The following is a 20,324-nucleotide window of genomic DNA, read 5'->3' as shown; positions in this document are numbered from 1 at the left end:
ACTGGTCCTCCCACACCCCCTTTTTTAAAAGACTATTTTTATAAAGTAATCTCTATACCCAACATGAAGCTTGAACTTACAACCCCAATATCAAGAATTATGTGCTCAGGGGCGCCTGGGTGCCTCAGTTAAGCATCTGACTCTTGGTCTCAGCTCAGGTCACGACCTCACGGGTTGTGGGATCCAGCCCTGCGGCAGACCTGAGACTCTCCCTCCCCATCTCCTGCTGCCCCTCCCTCTCCCAACTAAGAAATCTTAAAAAAAAAAAAACAAAGTCGCGTGTTCTACCGACTGAGCCAGCCAGGCGCCCTGTCCCTTTTGGTGACGATGACCCAAAGCCTCCAACTCCTACAGGCCCACAGCCGGACGACAGACTCAGACTGTTCCATAGACACACGCACACAGCATTCCTACGGGTCACCGAGGCCTTTTTATTCTGCACACAAAACCACTGGGGATTTCGCCTGTGGACACCCCAAGATCATAAAGTAGACAGACGTGACTACTCCGGACACTGGGTGGAAGTGAGGTGAGAAAACTGACTTGGGCCAATCGCACGATTACAGAGTTAGGGTTTCCAGCAGGGTTCCAGATGGCGAGGTTTGGCTTCTGCGGCAGTTCTAAGGAAGCAGTGAGAACATCACAGGGAGGGGAGGGGGCAGCTAACTCGCAGGGTCCCCAGCCAGTTTCGGCTGGGGACCTCGAGCTGCCCGGGGGGAGCAGAGGTCTAATGAGCCGACTCAGGACCGCAGGACTCGGGGTGCGCCGCCTGGAGCTTACTTGGCCAGGGGGTTTCTGAAGTTTCTGCCGGCGAACTTAGCCTTGCTACCCAGTTCCTCTTCAATTCTTGGGAAGCGGGGGGGGGGGGGGGAGAAGAGAAGTCAAATGTCCATTCCCAGGACCCACGTCTCCCCACCCAGAGCCAGAGGCCCAGCCTCCCCTCGATGCGGCTGCTCGGAGCTGAGAGAAGAGAGGAGCAGCCGGCTCTCCCCGTGCACCTAGCTCCCCCAGCAAGTGGGCCATCTGCTGCCCTGTCCCCTCCCGCCTTCCCCCGCCCCCAGACAAACCAGAAGAAGGGTCAGGACTGCTTCTTGGAATGTAAGAAAAAATGTTTTTTAACACAAGGACAACCCAGTTTCTGGAGAGACGTGGCATGGGGACAAAAGGAGGGGCCGCCCGGCCACGCGTCCCGGAACGAGCGCGAATCCCAGACCCTCTCACGGCACTGTGGCGGCGCTAACACGTGAACGGCCCTGCTTCCGAGATGCAGGCTAAGTGTTATAGGTGAAATCCTATGACCGGAATATGCTTAAGATTCTCCCGTAGAGGAGGAGGAAGTGTACGTGACCGAAAGCAAGCCCCGCAGGAGTGCCGATGGCTGCCGACGGGGGGGGGGACACGGAGGGACGGACGGACACACGTCCTACTAGGTCCCAGTGTAAGGAAGAGTAACAGGGGCGGGCTCATGAAAGAGACGGTCCCGTCCCCGCAAGACTGGAAAAAGAACAAAAAAGGGAGGCATGTCTCCACGATCAGGAGCGTCCCAAGGATCCGTTATGATAAAAAGGGACCAGAACGGGACGCCTGGGTGGCTCAGTTGGTTAGGCATCTGCCTTCAGCTCAGGTCATGAATCCAGGATCCTGAGATCGAGTCCCGCATCGGGCAGGGAGCCTGCTTCTCCCTCTGCCACCACTCCCCCCCTTTCTCTGACAAATAAATCAAATCTTTAAAAAAAAAGCGGGGGGGGACCAGAACATCCAGAAGCACCGGGTTCCAGTGGGACTCCTCCTGTTGCCCTTCTTCTCTGAGCCCCACTTTCCTTCTCCACAAAACATGGGTGCTAAATTAGGTCATCACTCAAGCTCTCTTTTAGCTCTCAAAATTCTAGGATTAAATTATCTGAAAGGGGACCTGTTCCCTCTTCCCCCAGAAGATGGCAGCCCAGCCCGGCTCAGGCTCCAGCTTCCCGGCCATGCGGCAAGGCGCCTTAGGTTCTCCGTCCAGCTCACCCCAACCCCACACGGCTCAGGCCAGGCCCCCGGCCGGCATCTGCACACACCCCCCAGAGCCAGGAGCTCCCAGTGGAGAGTGGGGCCCACACACCGGAGCAGGGAGGCTTCCTCTTTACCTGAGGATCTGGTTGTACTTGGCCAAGCGCTCAGATCGGCAAGGTGCCCCTGTCTTGATCTGGAAGGGGAAAAGGAAAGGTCAATATGCCTGTCATGGACATTCGGTCTTCGTGAGCGTTTCGGGCAGGAAGGAGGAGATAAAGGGGCACCCAGACCCCATCTGCCCCGCTCCTTCCTGGTACTGTGTTCGGGAAGCTGAGGGCAGAGAAGAGTCAAGCAGCTCTTTACCTGCCCGGTGCAAAGTCCCACCACCAGGTCAGCGATGAAGGTATCTTCGGTCTCCCCAGAGCGATGCGACACCATGACGCCCCAGCCATTGGACTGGGCCAGCTTGCACCTACAAGTCAGGAAACCACCCAGATGGTCGTGACAGTGGGACTTCATTTCCCGGGCACAGTGGCCCCTTCGGGCCCTCCTGATGCCAGGCTTCCTCACCCCCGGTGGGAGACCAGAGGAAGGGTCGAGCCAGGAGCTGCCACCAAGCTCTCACTGCTGGGGGACAATAATCCTCACCTTCCTCTCTCTACTCACAGAGCCCTGAGGACCTTCTCAGCCTCTAAGTCACATTTCAAAAATCAGGGTTCAGGCCCCTGGAGGGGAGAGACTTGTCTCCCGACAGTGCCTATGACTGACGTTCTCCATGAAATAACAGGTCACGGGTCTAGAAGCACGAAGTGGTCAGGATTGGGCCACAGCTGCCCAATGCCCCAGGCCCCTTGGTGCCACTGCTTCCTTCGAAGCCACATGGAGCTCAAGTTGGAAGCTCTGTTCCAGCTCCAAGCAGGAGCTCCCCTCCTCCACCCCGTCCCCCAGCAGACAGGAGCTCCGGCTGAGGTTCAGCCCCTCGCGCTGCCGACGCCGACGCCCCAGGGCACTTACGCCTGGAGAGACTCGGTCACGGAGCCGATCTGGTTCACTTTCAGCAGGAGGCAGTTGCACGATTTCTCGCCCACGGCCTTGGAGATCCGTTTCGGGTTGGTCACGGTGAGATCATCCCCCACCACCTGGATGCCGGCGGTGGCAGTGAACTTCTGCCAAGCTTCCCAGTCATCCTGGTCGAAGGGGTCCTCGATAGACACCACTGGGGAGAGGAGAGCCGTGTCTGTACCATGCCGACCGGCAACCCGAACCTCCCTGTCCGGCCCCCCCCCCGCCCCCCGCAGGACAGGACCGGCGCCCCAGCTCCGGGCCCGGAAAGACTCCTGCCTGCCCACCGACTCCTGTGACAGGCCACCAAAGTCGCCTGCCATCCTGGGCCCCTACACATGCTAAGCGAGACACGGCTCTGTCCGTGGGCTCAGGAGGCTAAGAGTGGGGTTTGTCTCGGCCCATCTCGGGCACAATCTCTAACTCTGCATTTCAATGCGGGGGCTTAGACTTCCCAGTCTGATTCTTGCTCCACCGCGTGCCGAGTGTCCTTGGGCGAATTACTAATGCACTCTGTGCCTCAGTGGCCCCCCCCCGCCATGAAACAGTATCAACAGTCTCTACCCCGTGTGCGTTAAGTGACGCCCAGAGCCTAGAGGAGCGCCAGCTCCCCGAGAACCTCACCCCTGGCCGTCAGTTCTCAAGGTCGGCTCTCCTCGGCCCCCAAGATGGTTGTGACGGGGACAGAAGAGCCCACCGCACCAGGCCAACAGCGGGCACTCACCTGGGTAGTCCTTGATGAAGGACTTGTACAGGTTGGCCAGCTCATCAGGCGTGATGTACCTGCTCGGGTCATCGGGGGACTTGAAGTCCAGGTCATACTTGCCCGACCTGAAGAACTCAGAAGCAGCTACGTCCATGCCGATGACCACCTTGTCGGTGTAGCCGGCTTTCCCAATGGCGTTCTTTAGGAGCTCCAGAGCTGCAACGGGACACGGTTGGAAACCACGCAGGGGGACAAAGTTCCCTTAACAGCTGTCAAACGGAACCCTAACAGGAAGCCCGAGAGGTGCTCTGGGCCCAGCCATCGCTCCCATGATTCCAGTGCTTTTTTTGCGTCGGAACAAGAAACCGCTGGTCAGGGCCCCTAGCAGACAAGTGGGAAACTCAGTCTCGACTCAGATGCTTTCTCACTGACGAATGCTGCCAGACTTGGCACCTAGGAGCAGCTGTGCTGGCCGAGACCGTTACCGTGACCAGCTGAGATCGGCTGTCCCGAGCAACGGGCTTTCAACAGAGCTGAGCTGGGACTGGAGAGGGAGCCCAGGAAGGTGGGGTGAGGGTGAGACCCTGCCCCCGCGGCCTGCCACCCCCAGCCCGGGCTCGGCCTCACTTGGCAGTGCTGCCCGTACGGAAGGGGCCAGAGCCACTCGGCGCCTGTTCCACACCACAGATCTCCAAGCCATCACATCAAACCACGTGAAAGAGCCATTTTGTGTAGGTCAAAATGGCTGAGCACCGGCACTTCCTACGACTGACCCAAAGAGCAGGATGGATGCTATTTTCTTTCAGTAGTTGCCCTGAAGGCAACAAAATGTGGTTGAACCCTCCTTTCCTTCTACAACAAAGGCTCAGCCAGGAGTTCTTGTCCCAAGACTCTCTGTGTCTGACTCAACTCGTACATTCAAGCCTGTGCCTAAGGGCTCCTAGCAAAATGGCGCCACGTAAACGTTCCTGTGGTGGAATGAGCTGAGGGGGTGACGGTCGGAGGCCGGACGGATAGCATCTACTGAACACAGACTTCAAACCTCTGCCACCAAGGGGTGGTGCAAGAATGGCAAGAACACAGGGGCACCTGGGGCGCTCCGTCAGTGTAGCATCTGACTTTGGCTCAGGTCATGATCCCGGGATCCTGGGATGGAGCCCAGGGTCGGGCTCCCTGCTTGGCGGAGTCTGCTTCTCCCTCTGCCCTCCCCCCACTCATGTGCGTGTCCACTTTTTCTCTCTCAAATAAATAAAATCAAAGAAAGAAAGAATGGCAAGAGCTTAATTTAACCAGGACACTCAGAAATCAAATAAGGAAATTCCTTGTTATTTTTGAAAATTAAGCGCTAGCTCGCACATCCCTCCCCAGACCTCCGTACGCAGGTACTTGGTGAGGGACAGGTGTGGCCCACGGGCTGAGAAAGCCAGGGCCGAGCTGCAGAACGTGCCCTCGCCCCACCCCCAACCAGAGCCTTTACCTTCTTTGTTCTCCAGGATGTTAGGCGCAAAGCCGCCTTCATCCCCCACATTGGTGGCATCTTTTCCGTATTTCTCCTTGATGACATTCTTCAGGTTGTGGTAAACCTCGGCTCCGATGCGCATGGCTTCCCTGAAGTTGGCCGCACCAACGGGCAGGATCATGAACTCCTGCATGGCCAGCTTGTTGCCAGCATGAGAACCACCGTTGATGACGTTGAAAGCCTAGCGAGAGACAGGGAAATTCGGCCATCTGGCCCGGAGAGTCCCACCCAGCGGCCCCCTCACGTCCGACCGCATGGCTCCCAGAGGGGGCCGCGTGTGACTCTAGAATGCTCACCGGGTCTCTCTTGAGGAAGGGCAGCGATCGCCACCAGGTGAGCTTGCTGTCCTGAGGACTGGCTACCGCCTCAGCGCACACACAACCCAGCAAGGCCAGCATGATTTTTCATCCCCTTGTCAACAGTTAAAGAGATGTGGAGTACCAGGGGGTTGGTCCCTGGCTCAGGGGCACTTCTAGCAAGTAGCAGGGGTCCACAGCCAAGACCTCCAGGGCCTGCCTGTCCCCACTGTGCTGGGACAGTCACATGTGGATGAGACCAAGATGTGGGAGGTCTCAGGTCCCCACAAGTAAGCAAATACCTCCAACTCCTCACGTGGGAGGTTCCAAGCCACTCACCGGAACCGGCAGGATGACTTCAGCATTGCCAGCCAAGTCAGCAATGTGCCGGTACAGGGGCACCCCCTTTTCCACGGCCCCCGCCTTGCAGACAGCCAGGGACACACCCAGGATGGCGTTTGCACCAAATTTAGCTGGAACAGAACAGTTAGGTTGAGGTATTTCTCACTCATAGCATTCTGGCCTGCACCCCCATAATGGAGTGCACCCCGGACTGTATTCGGAACATTTCCTCTCCTGACCACATCTACTCCCCGTGTCCGACCCAGAAACGCAACAGCACTCCATGGGGACTCATCTGCTTTCTCCCCCTAAGAGAAAGCCCTTTCTTTGGTCTATGGAACTCTGGCAAATTCCACAAACCACAGGATTTATTCCAAAGCACAAGCCTCTTTTGGGTAACCCTACACAAGTGCTGCCTCAGCTGGTATTGCTCTTGATTTTAAAAATTTATTCAGGTCAGGCGAGAGGCCCCGAAAACCCCCAGAGGGTCGAAGGTGTTCGGGAGACCAGCACACGCCACCCCTGGCAACTCACATTTATTTTCTGTCCCATCCATCTCGATCATCAGTCTATCAATCTTCTCCTGCTCCACGACGTTCAGTTTCTACAGGGAGGAGAGAGGGTCAGTCACCTGGGGGGGTGGGTGCTGTCACCCCCCGCAGGACCTTTGTACTCCTGTGACAGAGCCCAGATAACCTTGGACCCGTGCAAAGTCTGAATCGCTTCTATGTTATACATTTGTTTGGTAAGCAAAAAAAAAGGGGGGCAGGGGAGGAATCGAGAGAAAATGGGAGACACAACACTGCGCTTTCCTTGCTCTCCCTTTATTAGGCATTTCTCCCAAGCACCAGGGAGCAAACAATGAAATGTGGAAGGTTCGGTCCCAGTGCCACAGAGGTTAGTCCACCCAGGGGGTCCAAAGCGACATCACACTAAGACAGAACTGCCCGGTACATGTTAACAAAGGTAGCACTACAGAATAGTGTGATTTGGGGGGACGATAAAGAAGAGAACTCTGTCCGTGCAAACGAGCTGTGCTCCTCAAAGGGTTAAGTGACAGGACCACCGCTCTCGGCTATTCTCAGTGATGCCAAACTTCGTTATCTTATGACAGACAGCACTTTGGCAAGGAGTCCGGAATCTTTTAGCAAAATGCTTGACTGATCAAAAAGTGTATTTCTGGTCAGAGTACAAAGCAGTAAGTTTAAGCCCCGAGTTGGGCTCCATGTTGGGCATGGAACCTACCAACCAAAATAAACCCCCCCAAGCCCCCCAAAAATGGGTGTCTGAAAAATTAGCTCAAAGAAATTTACTCAAAGTCAACACTACTTTAAAACTTCCACAACTGATCCTAACGATGTGTTAATTTATTACGTTCTTTGCATAAAGACTGAAGAAGGAAAAGAAAACCATCCGTAACTCCATCATATACCACATTAATAATATGATATCTTTGGCGTTTATGGCAAAGCTCATTTGGCAAAAGTGAGCCACCACTCAAGGATGATGGCTTGAGGCAAATCCTCATGAAGAGTTTGACTAAAGAACTGTTTCCCCCAAGGGAAGAAAAATGTCCAGGAAAGGCCTGCTCGCTGCGTTAGTCACGCCAGGTAAGGGCGCAAGGCAGAGAACAGGGTGTCTCCCCACACAGCCCGGGGGGCTGGCTCGGGGCGCGTGAGCCCACAGAGCAGCGACGGGAGACCATCTGGGACCGATTACTGAGCGCTCCGAAGCGCAGGCCAAGGTGAGCATGCCGGAGAGACACAACCGAGGAGCCCGTTTGCTGCTGGTGTACAGGAACAATTCGGGGTGGGGGGAGACCACGCCCAAGGAGAACAGACGGGAGGCTGGGGCCAGCTTTGGGCTGTCTGGTTCCCCTCCCCACTTTACCCACAGCAGCTCAACTTTTCTGTAAGCTTACTTTCCAAGTTAAGATTTTATTTAACCAGAGTTCCTTTGTTTAAAAAAAAAAAAAAAAAAAAGTCAGTAGAAATACAGTAATTCCCTAGTTCGTGAAAAATAGTCGGGTCACCATGGACACTGTGCTCAACGCCCAAGAGCCGCTCTTAAAATCTGGATCTCAACTTCCCCAAGATCCAAATAGTTAGAGGGGAAAACCGAGGCCATGAGACAGTCTCTCTCGTCGCTCTGATCCAATTCCATGCACTGTTAAGACAGGGACACACAGGCAGGGGTGGATTAGGAAAGGTGAGATCATTCTCATGCACAACAGGGAATCCGACTGGCTTCTTTAGCTCTCAGAATAAGCTCTTCCATAACCAGGAAGGCCCACTGGCCTGGGAGACTCTCCGAGGGCATTAATACATTAGTTACCGGGAGGCGGGTCCTACCTTGCTAATCAGGGCAGGTGCAATAGTTTTATTGATGTGCTCAACAGCCTTTGAGACACCTAGAAGGAACAATCGTATCAAATTACCAACATTAAGGAAAAACAGGCTTGAGCAGCATTGAGCGAACCACCAATGATGTTAACCCAAATATCCAGAGGCCCACCCAAAGACCTTAAACGGGCCCGCTTTTAAATCCCCATTTCTCTGTCCCCCCCAGAATCAGGGTGCTTTCTGGCCCAGTCTGAGTGCTCTTACCTAGGACCCCCAAGGATTAAAGCCACACACAGAGCAACCGTCTCAGGACGTCTGAAGGGAGGTTAGTTGGCAAGACCATGCACTGGGAACACCAGCCATAGAGACTACAGAATGTCCAACGTATTACCTGTGTGCACAAGGCTGGTGCCAGGAACTCATTAATATACTTAACGGGTCTGGAGACACCTGACCAGTAGAGATTGACGGAGAAGGAAAAAAGACAGACTCAGAAGAGAACAGGCTGTGAAGGACAGGGAGTGAGAGAAAGGAGAGAGGAAGGCGGGGGAGTCGGAGGACCATGGGTCACCCCCCCGACACAGTCCAGGCGAGGCACAGCCCGGCTCCAGACCCATACCCGCCCGGGCCGTGGGCGGCGGGAGCCCACAGGACAAACTGCCTTTCCGCAGCATGATCGCTGGATCTCTAGCCCTGCCCCTCCCCTGCAGTCTTTTTAGACTTTCTCCCTAATTGCCCTCCTCTGAAAATGTAATACTGGAGACACACCGTCCATCCATACTGTGGCCCTCTGGAGGGCCATAAGTCATGGCAACATCGTAGGATATTTTTGTCTCCCCCAAGAACCAATTTGTACCCCCGGGTCGATACTGCCCCTGTTGAGAATGCATGGTCTTGGCCCCACCTGCTTTTCTTTAATTTGACCACACAGACTCTGTCTACAGAAAGGGGAGCAATGCACCAACAGTTAACAGGTTAATTTGCACAGAGCCCAGCAGAGGCTAGCTTGACCAGATTGGTGCCTCTGTGAACCCATCACCAGAAAGTTCAAACTACCGGGACTCATCTGCAGGTGAGCCACGGACCAGACCTTCCAGATCCTCTCCTGAGACGACACCCTCGGAGACTGGGAGCATGGCAGGGCTCCTCAGTGCGTATTAGTTAACACATCTCCTTAGCCTGAGGTTCCCTGGCCTACCCAAGGAGTTTTCCAGTTTGGAGACAAACCGTAAGAGAAGCAGCATTACAACTCGTGCCCCCGAGTTTATTGGTTTAGGAAGGCTGGAATCAATAGGCCAACTGTCCCAGCTCTCCTGTGTACGTGCTCACCACCACCACCACAGGCCGAATCAGAGGCGCTGCCCTCGAATAGAAGGCACACAGAGAGTGGGGTGCAAACGGGGAAGGGGTGCCGCGGCCACACTCCAGAGGGACGGGCTGGGACTCCGACTCTTACCTTTCCCCATGTAGCGGGTCTTGTCATTGTCCCGGAGCTCGAGGGCCTCGTAGATACCAGTTGAGGCACCACTGGGCACAGCAGCTCTGAAGAGACCTGGATGTTGAGGGAGGGCGGTTTTAAGAGTCACGATTGAGAAACACAGTTCAACGCTCGCCAGAGTCCCGCCCCCCTCGCAGATGGCATCTCTTAGGCAACGCTGCCACTTCCTTCCACCAACTGGGAGATTCAGATAGTCCGTTTCCCCCGCCTTTCACGTTGGTACCAGTCTCTAGGGCAGCCCTGAGGCAAAGCTGGTGGATTTCTCTAGTTTAAGGAAGAAGTTTTCAAGCAGAGCTTCTCAGATGTTAACGCACACACGTATCACCAGGCGATCTTGTTAAAATACAGGTTCTGAAACGGGAGGTCGAAGACTGTGCATCTCTAACAAGCTCCCAGGTGGTACCCTGCAGCTGGCCTGGGGACCACCCCCAGTAGCACCGCCCAACAGAAATATGATGCAAGCCACTTCAGAGATTTAAGATTTTCTGGTAGCTATGTTGAAGTTACAAAGTGAAACCAAGGGAAATTCATTTATTATTTAACCAAATATATCCAAGAGATTATCATTTCAAACATGTAATCAATAAAACATTATGAGATATAAAAAAGAATAAAGATAATAAAAGCGTGAATTTAATAACACTAGAACACAACGAAGCATTGCCCTATGCGCTCTCTCAGACACAGAACCCAACCATCTGGCTAGACCTATACTCTGGGGCATGAATGTGGCTAATCTTGGGGGACAGAGTCAATAAAGGTACTGTAGTGATCTGGTTACAAGGGCAGACAGGTCCAGGGGAGCAGGAAATGAAGGCAGCCTCTAGAATCTACTTGAAACTGTAAGGAATTTCCCCATCTGAGGTGGGCGAAGGCATATGAACAAAGAGGGGAAAAAAACACCAGGTACGTTAATCAAATGATCGGTTACTATGCCTGTGTGTGCACAGCTGACGTGGTGAGGAAGCCATGAAAGCCAGTGACCCTAACAGAACTATGGAGTTTGGGTGATGATGTCTCAGTGCAGAACGTCCCACTCTGGTGGGGGAGGCTGTGAGCGTGTGGGGACTGCGGATGTGTGTGCGCTCTCCGTCTCTTCTGCTCTATTTTGCTGTGAGCCTAAAACTGCTCTAAGAAGTAAATTGAAGGAAAAAAAAAAAAGTGATGAGAGGCTCTTAACAAATCCACAATTTCCTGTTTTTGAAAAGCACCAAGAGACACAAGAGAGTTCCATTCATTTAAATTTCAAAAAATATTAATTTTGATCATTTTAAAGTGTTTCAAAGGATAATACCCGCTTCCCAACAATCTTTTAGTATCTTGAGTCTTTTTTCCACTGTTGGCTAAGTCCATTAATTTTTTTCTTTTTTTTTTTTAAGATTTTATTTATTTGACAGAGGGAGACAGTGAGAGAGGGAACACAAGCAGGGGGAGTAGAGGAGGGAGAAGCAGGCTTCCCGCCAAGCAGGGAGCCGGATGCGGGGCTCGATCCCAGGACCTTGGGATCATGACCTGAGCCGAAGGCAGACGCTTAACGACTGAGCCACCCAGGTGCCCCAGTCCATTAATTTCTAAGAGGGAAGTTCCACCCTCTGACTAAGCAAGCCAATCTCGTAAAACGAAAGGGAATACCCAGCATCCTCCGAGAACCCATGGTCCTAGGCATGAAGCACATGCGCAAAGTAACCCCGCTCTGAGAGCACCCACCACAGTGAGTAACCCTGGGCAGAACGCAGCAGGGATTTGCTCAGTGATGCTTGGATTCAAGGGACTTTCTTTTCCTGGGCAAGGGGGGAGGGGAGGACAGGAAGGGAAGGGCTGCAGTTTCCACAGACAGTGACTCAGCTCTGACTGGCAAGTCTGTGTGCTCAGCACCACTGGGTGATTCTGCCTGAAGCTTCATTTTCCTACCTCACCAAAGAGGTCCATTTAGACAATAGCGGACATGTTGCTGGAGGGTGCAAGGGGAATGCTTTTAAGAGTCCCCATTTTATTTATTTTTTTTGTTGCAGTACCTCCTAGGGGGTACTTAGAGCCAGGTTAAAAAAAAGAAGAGCCTCTAGAGTGCCCCACACCCACACGTAAGAACTGTTCCCCATCCTTGGTTTAAGAATGATTTCTAGAGACAAAAACAAGAATACTTTGCATACACTTGCACTCCCGGGCCCTTTCCTTTCAAGGGAGAAAGCTCCATCCCACCACACCAAATCTGCTTTTTGCTCAGAGCAAGTGGTGAAGCAAACTAGTGATGGGGCCCTTTAGGCACAAGGTGTCACCTTACTTCCCCGGCCTCAATGACCTGGGAGCCAAGCGGTTTTGTTTGAAATGCCCAGCAGTAGCAGGACAAGGACCCCATGCCTGGCAGCCCTCCCCATCTTCTGGGGGTCAGGAACCACAACCTACCAGCACGTGTACATCAGAAGGAAAGGCTTTTTACAATGGACCTCTCCTTGCCAAAGGCTCTGTCATTTTAAGTTTTAAAAAGATGGAGCGTGATAGAGGAGGTGCAGAAACAAAGGTGCACATACCTTTGGAGGTGTAGAGGTCAACTTCAACGGTGGGATTCCCACGAGAGTCAAAAATCTCTCTGGCGTGGATCTTGAGAATAGACATGGTGACTTTCTGTACGGAAACAACAGTTCATATTTCCCATCAACCATCACGCAACCTTGGGTCATTCATTCGAAGAATCACTTCTGAGGATTCCTGGACTAGAAAGAATTTGTACCGGACAGATAGGGGATGCAAGAAGGCTGCCAAGACTGGGGAAAGGCTGCTGGGCCCAGCTCTGCAGGGCCTCAAACCCCGCCAGTCCAGCACTTGTCCTATAAGCAAAGAAGGCCTGGTCATGTGTGCCAGAGAGAAACCAAAAACAACTGGGAAGATTAATGTGCTGTTGGCATGCAGAATGGCTGAAGATGGTCTGAAGCGGGTTATTCAACGAGGGTTGGCATGGGAATGAAAGGGACCAAGTAAGGACCAAGGGGACGGTGAAGGTCACAAGCAAACCCATCCAGGACAAAAAACCCCAAGGTGATCCAAGGAGGAAAATCTGGTTTGTAGTAGAATACTGAATTCAGAGCTGGGGACATGGTCTGTACACTGTGGTCCTTGTTACTGCCAATTTCTGGGCCTTTCACATTTCACAGTACTTGGATCTTTAGCAAGACAGGACACACCAAAAAGAACATCTAATTAGTACTTCTTTCAACAGGCCTTTTACCCATTCAAAAAACCTGGATGAAATGTCGTTAATTTGAAACTAGAATATTCTATCCTTGAGGAGCACCTGGATGGCTCGGTCGTTGGGCATCTGCCTTCAGCTCAGGTCATGATCCCAGGGTCCTGGGATCGAGCCCCATGTCGGGCTCCCTGCTCAGCGGGAAGCCTGTTTCTCTCTCTCCCACTCCCCCTGCTTGTGTTCCCTCTCTCACGGTCTGTCAAATAAATAAAATCTTTGACTAAAAAAAAAAAGATTCTATCCTTGAATGCTAAGATACTCCACGGGAAGAGGTTTTCTTTGAAAGCACCTTAAAAAAAAAAAAAAAAAAAAAGATTTGCAGCTACAAAGATCCACCAAGTTCTCAAAAGAAAGCCCTTTCTCACCGCCCCCCCCCCCCCCGCCCTTCTAAGGAAGAAATGATGATCTTGTAGGACTGAAAGTGGCCCAGCGGAATTGGGCTAGTGTTCAGAGCCATTATCTAGCTGGGATCCTCTTCAGGATCTTGTGTGGAATGTTCTCAAGCAGCAAATGGCATCTTTCTTTTTTATAAGTTTCAAAATTAGACAGTGAAGTCACTTCTGTGGCTCTGCGGTCTATGCAACAATGGAGTTTTATTCATTAGCCAATAAAAAACTATCTAGTTTTTATTTACTATCTTACAAAAAGGCCAACTTGTTTCAATGTATTTTTTTTAGTTTCAAGATTTTAGTTAACTTTTTGAGTTTTGGCAAATGATAAACCTGTGTATGATTGCCACCACCCAGAAAGCCCCCTCAGGCCCTTTGCAGTCAATCTCCCCCCATCCCCAGGCCACCCCAGACTTACTTTATAGGTTTTAGATGCACTTTTAAAACATCTTTATTACACTATATCCTCGTGCTGTCCTAAAATGTCATTTTTTATTTTAGCGACATTAAGAAAAAATGCTTTATTAGAGAGTGTGAAAATAAAATTCATCTTATCTTTAAATTGGATAGAACACTATTCCTTAAGTTATTAAGGTTCGGTAAGCAAGACCAGCAAGGAGGGCTGTGTTCACAGCTTATCTGCCTGGACTGAACCCTGGACCAGGGGTGACTGCCTGTGGACCAGGCAGTCAGGGCCTACGTGTCCCCCCGACGGCTCACCCACTGGCTACACTGCACAGAAGGGAGACCACATTGCAGGAAAAACAACGAACAGAAGTTTTCTTAAAATACGTCCTTTTAACGTCAGATCGGGGGCCGACTGCCGATGGCCAGGCCGGGGAGCCGGAGCAGCTCCTGCCTGACCTGGGCGAGGTCGCCTGGATGGCTTTCCCCAATTATGCAACGGCTCGGCCGCAGGCTCCTCAAAAACAAACACCCTCCGAAGTTCCATTCATTAGTCGCTGCCCATTCCGTCCCCACCCTCCCGAATGCAGGCCGAGGGCCATCAGCGGGGCTGCTAGTGGGGGGAGGGGATCGCGGCTTCTGGGCATCTCTCCTTCCCTGCCTCTCCCTCCATTTTAGAAAAGGCCTCGTTCTAGCGAGCACCCGGGGTAGGCCTGTATCTCCCCAAGCCCTTGCACCCTCCGCGCTCGCTGCACAAAAACCCCGCGAGTCCCACTCCCGAGCTCCCGGCAGTGCTGCGGCCCCGTAAATCCGTAATCCCGGGCTAATCAGCTCCTGCCCCTCCGGCGAAGCACGGCTCGCACGTGCCGACCCGCCCATCCCACGTCCCCGTCCGACCCAAGGGCAGGGCCCCGCAGGCCTGGGCGCCGGCCAGGCAGCCCTTCCCCGGGTCCCTACCTGGCTGCCGGATAGCGCTGCCCGGGAAAGAAGCAGAGGGTGCTGCAGGCACGGAGGACGAGCGTTAAGCCGCAAGGTCTGGGCGCTCTGAGTACCCGAAACTCGTCTCCGCGCCGCCTGCCCCGACTTCCTGCCCAGCTCCCCGAGAGCCCGCCCACTTCCCGCCCCTAACCCGCTCCCCCGCCGAGCCGCCTCACCATTGGCCCGGCGCGCCGTCACTCGGGCCCGCACCTCCCGGGAAGGGGCGGGACTGCGGCGGCTGCCGCGGCCGGGCGGGGCGGGGGGGGGAGCGACGACCCGGGGACGCGGGGCGGAGCGGGGTTGGGGGGTCCCGACCACCCCGCAGCTCCGAGGGGGTGGGGGCGAGTCCCTGCCCAGACGGCCTCCGTTGCCGCCCCCGGCTGGGACCCCAGGCCGAGCGGGGTCTGTGGCGCCAGGGCCCCGGAGAGGGGCGGGGTGGCGCGGCCGGCATGAGGGTTCGGGGCTCCGTCACGTACTCCGAGTCCCGCACGCACGCAGCGTCGCTCTGGCGCCTCACGTCCGGCCCACGACCTTGGCGACGACCTTAGCGGCCCGCCCCGCCCCGCGGTGTAGTGCGGAAGACCCCGCCGACCTGGAGTCGTTGGCGGCCGTGCGCCTCGGTCCGACTCCCCCGCGGGGTGTGCAGCAGGGCCGGGGGCCGCGTGTCGGGGGCCACGTGCGCCGGTCTGCGCCTGCGCGCCCCTCCCCCGCCCCCGTCCTCCAGGGTGACCCGGTCTTTTTGTCCTTGTGCGTCGGCCAGACAATGGGTATTAGGCGGAGGTGGCCGAAAGGAAGTTCACTTTCCTTCAATTAGAGCTGATGCTTTTTGAGCACTTCCTACGTGCCAGGCACTTCTCCACGTGCATCCCCAGTGTTAATTCGGCCTCTTAGCTCTTGGAGCTCCAAGATGAGCTCCAAAACGTAATGTTGCATCTGGAAAGCCGACTTTGCATTCCTTTCTCACCCGGATTCCCGTGAACCATACATGTCATGATTTGGGACTGGAATTTCACACAGACCCGGCGAATTTCTCAAAGTTCAAAGCGGGTAGCATTCCACGGTAGTCTGGCAAATGAAAAACGGGAAAGGGTGGGTGCGGTGATTTCACCTTGCCGACTGAGAAAGAGCTGCTACCCATTTAAAATCAGTTCTGCAGCACATTCCCCCCGTCAAAGGAATGGCTGAGGCGGTTATTTCGTGTTTGTTTTTTTAAGATTTTATTTGACGAGAGAGAGACAGCGAGAGAGGGAACACAGGCAGGGGGAGTGGGAGAGGAAGCAGCAGGCTTCCCGCCGAGCAGGGAGCCTGATGCGGGCTCCATCCCAGGAGCGGGGGATCGTGACCTGAGCCGAAGGCAGACAATTAACGACTGAGCCACTCAGGCGCCCCTTATTTCATTTTCTATTATCAGTAGTTTGTATTTGCCAGCATTCTCCTTGGTCTGTAAATCTGAGAGCTAAAGTAATGTCATGTATCTCCGTATTTTCTGCATTGCCTTGCAGAGAGAGATTCAAATATGTTATTTGAATTTATTATTTCTCCTGGTCAGCTGCAAAAGCCGCTTTTTTTGCTTCACTCCTAACATTTTTATCCCCTGAGCTACTGGGTTAGGTTTCCTAGGCACTGGGTGAAGGTGAGGGCCAATCGAGTCCACAGTATTTTGTTTCCTATTGGCTAAGAAGCAAGAACTTTCGGATTACATTAAAGCAACAAGGAAATTGTAAAATGTTTCCTAAAGAATTATGTGAATTTTGCAAGCAGAATTTGTGATTTTGCCAGCCATACACTGATGTCTCAGACTGCTTAAAACCAAGGTCTCGGCCCCATGACTCAGCAGCTGAATCAGCTTCTAAGCTTTATAACTCTAAGGAAATCAGACCCATAGAGCTTATGTTCAGAGAAATTCTAAGGCGTGGCCCTGGTAGGGCTCCAAAACAATCTCTTTTATTTTCCATGAACATGGTGAGAGTGATAAAGAAGACGAGCTCTCTGACCAGACCCCGTGAACCTAGCAGGAAATCAAATGGAGAACCTGGTCTCAGCTGTTGTTGCAACATTCTTGGAGGTCACAGCATAGCATCCTGAGCCAGCACTTCGACCTCAAATTGTAGCCCAGGTGTTAATGATTGGTAGAGATGCCCTCAAATGTTTTCCCAAAATCCACAGGCTGCCAAGTGCCCTCCCTGTCTCCACAGCTCCTGAGGCTTTGTTAGCAGGCCGTGGAGCTCACATTCGTCTGCCGTTCAGTGCAGGGGCATTTACCTTGTTACAAGGGTTTAGTTATTAGCGATCATGGACAGGATGCTTGTGGGGCAATTTTTGCAGGGGCATATCAAAAGCACTCACCTTCCTGGTGGGCAAGGAGGGGATATGAGTATCCAGTGCTGTTATCAGAAGACCACACACATGTAGCTCCTGCAAGACATTTGCTGACACCAGGATTGAAGGAAGGTGAATCTGCAGCAGCCTGTGACCTACCTGGGTTACTGATTCTGTGGCCCATATACACACACCTCTGGTTGGAAACTGCTGGCTGGCTGAAAAAGTGACATAGCTCTTTGAGAAGGCGAGTCTCTAGCCAGATAGGAAACTTCTGTGTTGGATAAGGGGCCCAAGGGCAGTAAGAGATCAGAGGAGCGAAGAGGCCATCAGGGGCTCTAGGTGAATGGCCTCTCCTCATAACAGACTGTGAGGTTTTTGTGCTTATTCTCAGTATTTCACATATGCCAAAAACTGCATAAAGTGTATCTGGTGTAAAGATTAATAATTTAATGTCTGTGTATCCATCACCAGCTTAAGAAGTAGAACATCAGCAATGCCGTTAACGTCCCTGTGTATTCTTCTCTGGCCCCACTTATCCACTATCAACTATCCTGGTGTTTATTGTTCCCTTGCTTCTCTTCAGAGTTGTTACATATTTTTTTTGAACTTTATATAAATCGCATCATACTGCTTGTAGCCTTTTGCTACAGTTCTTTTTGGCTCAACCTGACACCTATAAGCTCCATCATAGATGGTTCATTTTCAGGGCTGTGTAGTGTTCCATTGTGTGAAAAATCACTTTTTTTTTTTTTAAAATATATCAGTATACCTTTGGGTGGTTTCCTGGTTCTTTTTTTCTGTTAGTACCAGTAGTGCTGCTCTGAACCCTGTTGCAAATGTCTCCTGAGCACAGGTGCAAGGGTTTCTCTAGGATGTAGACCTTGAACATACACCTAGATGCGGGTCATGGGTATAAGCATCTTCAACTTTGTTTTCCAAAGTACGTATCTCGTACCTCCATGCACTTCCACCAGCAGCGTGTGAGTTCTGACCCAGTATGAAAGGAAATTCCACTCCTCCCTTGTAGTTTTTGCTAGAAATTTGATTGATTCTCAACTTACCACCCCTCTCCAGTCCTTCACAAAGAAACCCGCATGTCCCTCTACCTTTATGGCGGCTTTGAGGGCAAGCCTTAGGGCTTCCTGCTGTCAACAGCCTCCTCCTCTGCCTTCTTCAGAGGTGACTTCACGAAGTCAGCTGGAAGAAGGAGGGATTGGGCGAGACATGGATTTAGGAAGACAGAGCACGGTATGGTTTTTAAACAAAGTCACCGCTAGGTTAGGAACTTATCTCGGGGTGCTCAGAGGAGAGGAATAAGGAGGAGGGGGGGACTAAAGACTTAAAAAACCCAGGAAAGTTGGGCACGCAAGGAGCAGGCACCGTTGAGCAGAGCTCCTCTTGGAGGAGCTCAGGAAGGAGAGCAAGTGGGGACTGGAGGCTTAGTTGGAAAGAGCTCCGATGGCGCCTCTGTGCCTCAACTCCTTTATCTGTGAAATGGGTGTGATAATACCGACCTCAGGAGGCAGCCTGGAACTGTAACAGCTCCAGACCTTATCAGTGTGAGAATCGTCAATTAGAGCTGAAGACCTGCCCGCCACTGGTATCTCTAAGAGCAGCTGTGACAGGTCCCTGGGGCACTTTTCTTTTTATCCCTCTCTGTCCCCACCCTCTTCTCCCAGTTCTTAAGGTTGTCACTGGAAGGGAGGCCCAGGCAGCTGTAGCCTTGGCCGAGAAACCCTGTTTGCGTGGCCAGCACCGAGGGCGCCTACCTGTTAGCTGGGCCGGTGGCATTTCTAGAGGCGAGAAGTGTAGGCCCACTCCGAGCTGCCAGTCCCTGCAAAAGAAAGAGAGGCCCGAGGACGCGGTGTGAGCTCCCGATGGAAAAGCAACAGCTGAGTTCTTCCTTCGGAAGGGAGTGGCCCCTCGTGATTCACCAGGAGTAGGGTTTCCGTGGGGCTTTACAAGGACCGCAAGATAATGAAGAAGTCGCCCTCACCTGCCAGGTGTAGCCCATTTCCCTGTCAACAAGACCACGAACAGGTTCCGTGTGATCATCTCCATGATCAAAGCACGGGGAGGCTGGCTGACTTGCCCGAGCCCGCAGCTAGTGAATAGAGGCACCGAGGGGATCAGCTCTTCCCCCGACCACTTGGCATCCTGTTCCTCCAAAAGGAAGTTCACCTTGTCCTTGGATTTTAACGAACTGCCACAACGCTGTACTTAGTCCAAGGAGGTTATCTACCCAGGACTATAACTCCCTCATGGAATTTAACTGTAACAGCTTCACATTGAGAAACAAGACTCATGAAGTCTTCCTTATCCGCTAGATACTGTAATTCTCTCCAGAAAGAGTCTGGAGCCGGAAGGAGAAGGCAGCTTGCAGAATCAGAGCACCTGTGACATTGTATTGCAGTTTGAGTTCCAATTACAAAATGTCCCCAACCCCATACTCATGGTGGCATTTGCTGGCATTTCCTAAACAAAAGGGTAGAAACTCTCTCCGATTTTCCACAGACCCTTTACAGTTCTCTTGGAAAGCCAAGTCCCTGGACCTCCCATACTGGAATCCCCTGGCTACTCTTTCTATTCTTTGTGTGATTGCTTCCTGATGGTCAGGAAAGTGGACAGAATGGATTTCAGCGCACAGTTGTCAGAGCCTGTCAGGATAGTCTTGTGGCTAGAAGGGCGGTGCAGACTGTGTCGATTTATAACTGGCTGACTGGGTCTCCTGAGGGGCTGATCCCAAACTGAAGGCTCGGTTCTTGATGAGGGTGGCGAGGACATGCGGCTAAAAAGTCACAGGTCATCAGAGTTGAGCCGGACAGCTGTGTGAGTGAATGGCTGACTCAGGATTTGCCCCAGACAGGCCAACGCAAGATGCAGGGGTGATAAACTGCCCCCTCCTGAGGAGCTTCTGAGTGCCTGCCATGCCCACAACGCCCATGGAAGGATTTCTCAGATAGGGCAGGTCGTTACCACCGCATGCAGCCAGCTGGAGCGAGGATTAGCACCAGAAGTGGCCAGTGAGCTGGCCTGGCCGGAGAACTCTGCCCGGTAGGAGCATGTCATGATGGCCTGTGGGTGACTGGCCAGCCAAGTTTGAACTCAGGATATGCAAAGAGAATGATCTGATGGTAGAAAGACACAGAACAGACCATAAGCAGAAGCCGTGAGGCTGGAAAGTCCATGAGGAAACAGACTCCATGAGGTGGTAAGAAGTAGTATGGTG

The 20,324-nt window shown here is 52.8% G+C and overlaps 1 protein-coding gene across 2 annotated transcripts; it reads right to left on the bottom strand.

The window, feature by feature from the left end:
- Positions 1-411: 411 nt before the first annotated feature.
- On the bottom strand, positions 412-14,896 carry ENO1 (enolase 1). Of its 2 annotated transcripts, XM_028108222.2 has the most exons (12): positions 14,753-14,896; positions 12,289-12,382; positions 9,719-9,814; positions 8,272-8,330; positions 6,455-6,524; positions 5,918-6,051; positions 5,241-5,463; positions 3,782-3,979; positions 3,010-3,211; positions 2,359-2,467; positions 2,130-2,188; positions 412-846 (listed from the first exon to the last, which is right to left on the bottom strand). In XM_028108222.2, exons 2-12 carry the CDS (start codon positions 12,371-12,373, stop codon positions 777-779), a joined length of 1,305 nt encoding a protein of 434 aa, XP_027964023.1. In that variant the 5' UTR covers positions 12,374-12,382; positions 14,753-14,896; the 3' UTR covers positions 412-776. The 2 variants fall into 2 exon arrangements, with proteins under 2 accessions (XP_027964023.1, XP_087878747.1); XM_088022621.1 differs by lacking the exons at positions 8,272-8,330; positions 14,753-14,896 and having other exon boundaries at positions 12,289-12,375.
- Positions 14,897-20,324: the final 5,428 nt, after the last annotated feature.

This window comes from Eumetopias jubatus, unplaced genomic scaffold (genome assembly GCF_037043125.1).
Source record: "Eumetopias jubatus isolate StellerSeaLion01/CBP00866 unplaced genomic scaffold, mEumJub1_p1.0 scaffold_4, whole genome shotgun sequence".
In the NCBI taxonomy this organism is placed as follows: Eukaryota; Metazoa; Chordata; class Mammalia; order Carnivora; family Otariidae; genus Eumetopias; species Eumetopias jubatus.
The sequence above is the reverse complement of the archived record's forward strand: the minus strand, read 5'-3'. Positions and strand labels throughout refer to the sequence as shown.

Bases quoted from the DNA above. Each gene is read 5' to 3' on its own strand.
- ENO1 (XM_028108222.2), bottom strand. From the start codon at position 12,373: ATGTCTATTCTCAAGATCCACGCCAGAGAGATTTTTGACTCTCGTGGG. The intron at 9,815-12,288 runs GTATGTGCACCT...CTCAACATCCAG, and splicing joins TGACCTCTACACCTCCAAAG to GTCTCTTCAGAGCTGCTGTG. The intron at 847-2,129 runs GTAAAGAGGAAG...CCGCTTCCCAAG, and splicing joins AAGTACAACCAGATCCTCAG to AATTGAAGAGGAACTGGGTA.